The sequence below is a fragment of the Podarcis vaucheri genome, assembly GCF_965113315.1.
Source record: "Podarcis vaucheri genome assembly, chromosome: 3".
Lineage (NCBI taxonomy): Eukaryota > Metazoa > Chordata > Lepidosauria > Squamata > Lacertidae > Podarcis > Podarcis vaucheri.
The window spans coordinates 32,503,128-32,509,127 of NC_138761.1; the positions used below are offsets into that span (position 1 = coordinate 32,503,128).

The following is a 6,000-nucleotide window of genomic DNA, read 5'->3' on the forward strand; positions in this document are numbered from 1 at the left end:
ACATTCTGCTGTACTTCTGCCTTCCACACAGCTGGGTGTCCAATACATCTAAGCCACCAGTGGGGAGTCTACAGCCAGTAGGCCTAATTAAGGCCAAGAGAGGTCCTAACTATGTCGGGTGTGAGGTAGGTAATTGCATAACTCCCTGTCGAAAGCAGGTTTGCAAGCAACACCCATTAGTAACATCAGCAAAACCTTGCTTCTTTGCCCGGTCAGTGTGATTTCAAACCATCATGGCAAATGCTTCGTCTTGCGTCATGTCCTACCTGTCAAAAGGGCCTATGGAGGTTCAGGAGCCTCAGGATCCTGCACGCCAGTCAAACCCAGTTCCCCACCCCTAATTTAGGTTAAAGGAACTTGCATGAAGAGCCACTGCACCCTCTCCAAAGTTTCACCCTGGGCTTGCACTCAAAAAAGCAGAATTAACACTCACCTGCTTCTCGATTAGGAGACCGCTCATGGCGAAGAAAGAACCTAACTTCATTTCTCTGGACTCCATGGCGCTGCAGAAGATCCAACATGCGCTCGTTGTCAGCTACAGGGCACTCTGAAAGATACAGAGCAAGTCCTCTCTATATTCTCTCTCTTTCAGTAGTAAGGGAACAAACAAAACCTGCCTCTATAGGATACTTTATGTGATGAACCAAAGGTGTATTTGCAGTGTATCCATCGCAGCCTCCTATTCAAAAGTTGCAGAGTTCATCCACACTGAGTATGCCCCTTTTGAATCACGTGAAAGCAGTCTTTAAAAGGGTGGAAGGAGAAACAGGGAAATGCTTTCCTAACAAACCAGAGAACATGATACAGAAGAGCTATGTCATTTTTACCAAGAAATACAGCAACACACATGGGCAAGACGCATCTCAGAAGTCGCCAGTGTAGCAGCTCTGGGTACACATGCAGACGCAGAGGCCTCACCTTCTGCTGAAATCTGGCTTTAAAGAAGCATTCGACTATAGAAAATAGCATGTGGTGTGTGCTTTGTTGCAGCGAGTGTGATGGCAGCTTCTGAAGTTTGCAAATGCGCCCATGTGCCAAATGTCGGCATACTGTGGTACCTCGAGTTACAAACGTCTCAGGTTACAAACTCTGCTAACCTGGAAGCGTCAACTCGAGTTGAGAACTTTGCCCCAGGATAAGAATGGAAATCATGTGCCAGCGGCGCAGCAGCAGCAAGCACACCTCTAGTTAAGAACAGTTTCAGGTTAAGAACGGACCCCGGAATGAATTAAGTTCGTAACTAGAGGTACCACTGTATTCTGTTTTAATATGTCATCCTCTTGAATTCTCGGGGTGTTATTTTTTCATGTAGCTTAACTATTTGTGTACACTTATCATCAACTCAGTGCATCTTGCTTAAAAATGTTCATGTTACAGACACAAAGCTGGAGCGGACTTAAAGGATTAAGCAAAATACTCTTAACAGAATATGCCTCTGCTATGCTTTCTAGGCACTCATTTAGCAATGAACTTCAGGTAACAGAAAGTGTTTGGAGAGAAAAAGGTCCGGCTTATGGAGAGCGATTCACCGATTTCTTTCCCCCAATTTGACCTTTAACTTATCGAAACAGCCTTTTTAGTTCAAATCTTTCTTGAACATTGCTGCCTTGGAGTCCAGTTTCAGGCTCAAAGTAGGCTGCAAGTGAACGCTGCAAACATGTTGCACAAGGCTTCCATTTCTCATTGCTGAAGCCTAAACAGAAGCTTAGCATTTCCAGTTTAGAAATTCCTCGTTACCCATTGCAGTGCAGGAAAGAACAGAACACCAGCTTTGCATGCCAAAGGTCCAAGGTTCAATCTCAAGCACCTCCAGGTAGGGCTGGGAAGGAATTGTGTCAAAAATCCTGGAGAGCAATTGCCAGTCAGTGTAGACAATACAGAGTTAGATGGATTAATGGTCACACGCTGCATAAGGCAACTTCCTATCCTCCTATGCAAGTGAATCCTACTGGATGGAGCCCTAATGGTGCATGGAACCGTGACAGGAATATCCCTTGTCCCAGTTCAGGGGACAGGTTTGAGTAAATCTAATGGATGGTACCATGGTGTCAATTCATTAAGCTTTGTACACATTACATGTTGCTTCGTCTGGTACGGAAGGAAACTTTGGCTTTGTTTAACTCTGGTTTAAGCTGCCAAGCTGACCATGAGCTGTAGAACTAGTTCACTAGGATCCAGTCAATATATTTTTGATAACATGTCTGTCACACAATCCTAATACAGTCGTACCTCAGAAGTCAAACGGAATCCGTTCCGGAAGTCCATTTGACTTCCAAAATGTTTTCAAACCAAGGCATGGCTTCTGATTGGCTGCAGAAACCTCCTGCAGCCTATCGGAAGCCGTGACAGACATTCGGGTTCCAAAGAACATTCGCAAACCAAAACAATCACTTCCGGGTTTGCGGCGTTCGGGAGCCAAAACGTTGCGAGTCACAAGTCGTTTGTCAACCAAGGTACAACTGTACAGCTCTAATTAGTTACATAAATTTAAAAAGTAAGTCTTTTTAATTGTTATTTTAGAAGGGAGGAACTTTTTAGATGAAATGAAACACAGCACTTATTTAGAAAATAATGCCCTGCTGACAGCCCTGGCTGAAATTTTTTTAAAAAAAAATTCTTCCCACCATATGCAATCTAAATTGAAGGCAAAATAAAAAACCTATACTTTTATCATGGTAGCACCCAAATGTCTAATAACAGCAAGCTTCCAATTTTACTGAATGCTCTATAGGGACAAGACGTTAAGAACAAAAGGTAATGAACACAGAAGAGATTATGGTAAAAACTGGTGATAATGATAGGCAATTGCTGGTTTAGTGAGACAATAATGTTTGTCTTCATTCAAGGATAAAGATGGAAGTGTACAAATGATTAATGACATTAGGACACCACACCCTACCCCTGCATGTAAGCCTTTTTAATATTCCAGTAGTTCAATTGTGGTTCTCATTATAAACTTTCATACAAGATGTGTAGGATTTTTATGATGTCCAACAGGTTCTTAGCTTAATTTTTTAAAAAACAAAAGGGTTTTCTTTAAGGAAGGAAAAAACTGCAGCCATGTTGAAACAACCTAAGGAGGAAATTTTCTGGGGTTACTGTCAAAGCTGATTAGTTTTACAGTATAAGCAAGTAGGTCACTGTTACAGAAAAAGCAGCTACCGTGGTTATTTGTCTAGACAGCTAAACAGCTCATCTTGTAAATCACAAAGGAAAGTATCGCTATCATTTAGAATAAGCAGGGTCTGGATGAGGCTAAGCCGATTTGTTTAAGGTAGTTTTAGACAATATTCTAGTAAAAATTAACTAAAAGTTAAGGAAATGCCCTTTTTTTGCTAGGATTCTCAATGCATTGACTCATTCTGGTGTTTATATCTATCTATCTCAAAGCAGTGTACATCATTTTTATATATATTGTTGTACACTGCCTTGATATTTTTAATGATATTACAGTAAGTATTTTTATAAACAAATGTTGCTAATGCATAATCACTTCCACTATTTCTGTGAATGCTGCTACTTATACAGCCAAACATCATTCACATAGAAAGAAGAGGTACCAGCAGGCTTGGGGAAACCCCAAAGTTTGCAAAAGTACAATTTTAAGGAAAAAATGCTAGGAAGAAACACAATATAAGCCAATGTGAACCAAGTGTGCTCCGTGGCCACAGAATACTGACTGTAGGGGGAAATTTGCAGAAATAAGGTATCATGTAGCATGGCTGGCTGGCTGATACACTGAAGGACAGCCCATTTACAGGAAATAAACTGTCAACAACAAGTAGACCAGCTTTCCCATGGAACCAGCAGTCAATATTAAAGGACAGGTTTATGAAAGAGCTGAGAGTCCTGCTGCTTTAATTTTTTTTAAAAAACCCTCTTACTTTTTTTAAGCTCATTTATTCATAAATACAAAGCTACATAATTCAATTTATTTCAAATATAATACTTCCAAAATTCATATTACACTGTTTCACAAAACAGTCACCTCTCAGAAAATTTTGTAGTGGAAAATACCTCCAATAAACCAGATTAGCCAATTCATCATTTTCTGCTAGTTGAAGATTTCAATAGCCAGTCCCGTCTATATGGGGATTGAGAGCCCTTCCATTTTCAGACCTACACTACTCTAGCTACAATCAGCAAAATTTTGACCAAAGGCTTTTTTCCCACAGACACATCATCCTCAATCCAATTAAATATAATCAGCATTGGAGAAAGTCTCGAGTTTGCTCTTATGAATAAGGTTGTATGATACAAAATTTGTTTCTAGAATTTATAAGTATAAAGGCACATGTCTTCAGTGTGCATTTACAACTGAATGCTTCAAACATCTGCAACATATTTCCACATACATTGTATTAAACATAGCAGGGCAAAATCTCTAAAGTACAATCTAAAAAGCAAGCTCCCTATTAGTTGCATTTATGTCATGCCTTTCTTCCTGAAGAAGTCCAGGGTGGCAAACTGATCAATAATACAGTGGTACCCCGCAAGACAAATGCCTCACAAGACGGAAAACCCGCAGGACGAAAGGGTTTTCTGTTTTGGAGGCGCTTTGCAAGATGAATTTCCCTATGGGCTTGCTTCGCAAGACGAAAGCCCATAGGGAAATCTCCGGGGACCTCTTTTAAATGCTGGTGGTGGGGAGCAAAGCCTTTCCCCCCCCCCTCCGGCCTTCAGAAGAGGTCCAGGAAGGCCGGCGGGGGCCGAAAGGCTTTGCTCCCCACCGCCAGCATTTTAAAAGCAGTCCGGGATAGCAGGGAAGAGCTTCCCGCTATCGCGGACGGCTTTTGAAGGCAGGCGGGGGGGAGCAAAGATTTTCGCCCCCCGCCGGCCTTCCTGGACCTCTTCTGAAGGCGGGCAGGGGGCGAAGGTCTTTGCTCCCCCCTGCCTGCCTTCCCGGGAGAGCTTTTGAAGGCAGGCGGGCGGGGGGCGAAAGTCTTTGCTCCCCCCTGCCTGCCTTCCCGGGAGAGCTTTTGAAGGCAGGCGGGCGGGGGGCGAAAGTCTTTGTCCCCCCTGCCTGCCTTCCCAGGGGCTTTTACATCCTCCGCTGTCCCCGGCGATTTTAAAATGCCGCCCGCCAGCATTTTAAGATCGCCCTGGACAGCGGAGGAGTCCTCCGCTGTCCAGGGGTTTTTTAAAATGCTGGGGGTGGGAAGAAAAGCCCTTGTCCCCCCCCCAGCCTTCAGAAGAGGTCGGGGGACAGACTGTCCCCGGACCTGGTCTGAAGGCGGTTTCCATAGGAACGCATTAATTGATTTTCAATGCATTCCTATGGGAAACCGTGCATCGCAAGACGAAAAACTCGCAAGAAGAAAAAACTTGCGGAACGAATTAATTTCGTCTTGCGAGGCACCACTGTAATAATACACAATCTAAAACAGCAATATAAAATCATATAAAGTGAATAGAACAGAAAATCTGAGGATTCAGACATATAATCAGGGTGCACTCTTATGGGTCAGGCAAAGCGAGGAAACTATTAAAAAACTAGAAAAAGAAGAAGAGTTTGGATTTGATATCCCGCCTTTCACTCCCTTTAAGGGGTCTCAAAGCGGCTAACATTCTCCTTTCCCTTCCTCCCCCACAACAAACACTCTGTGAGGTGAGTGGGGCTGAGACTTCAAAGAAGTGTGACTAGCCCAAGGTCACCCAGCAGCTGCATGTGGAGGAGCGGAGACACGAACCCGGTTCCCCAGATTACGTGACTACCGCTCTTAACCACTACACCACACTGGCTCTCAACTAATCTGATGAGTAACGGTATCAGGAAATCAGTGTTTTGGACAATGCAGAATAACTGTACTAATGTCACAACCTGTTCTGTTGCACCCTTTTGGCAAGCTGACCTAGGTAAAGCATGTCAACACAGCATACTTAAAACCAATGCCACTCTATTCAAACAGCCATCACTGCTCAATGTGACAACGAACCATTGTCTAAAGATACTAGATAAGAAAAGTGAGAAGAGCTGGGTAGTAGCCTAACAACTTAATA

At 43.2% G+C, this 6,000-nt stretch overlaps 1 protein-coding gene across 1 annotated transcript in view; it reads right to left on the reverse strand.

Moving 5' to 3' along the window:
• Positions 1-6,000, reverse strand: part of TP53BP2 (tumor protein p53 binding protein 2) — a 57,206-nt gene that overhangs the window by 25,558 nt on the left and 25,648 nt on the right. Inside the window, exon 3 of the mRNA XM_082217324.1 lies at positions 434-547. Within this exon, the coding sequence (XP_082073450.1) occupies positions 434-547 (114 nt within the window). The remainder of the gene's footprint in view (positions 1-433; positions 548-6,000) is intronic.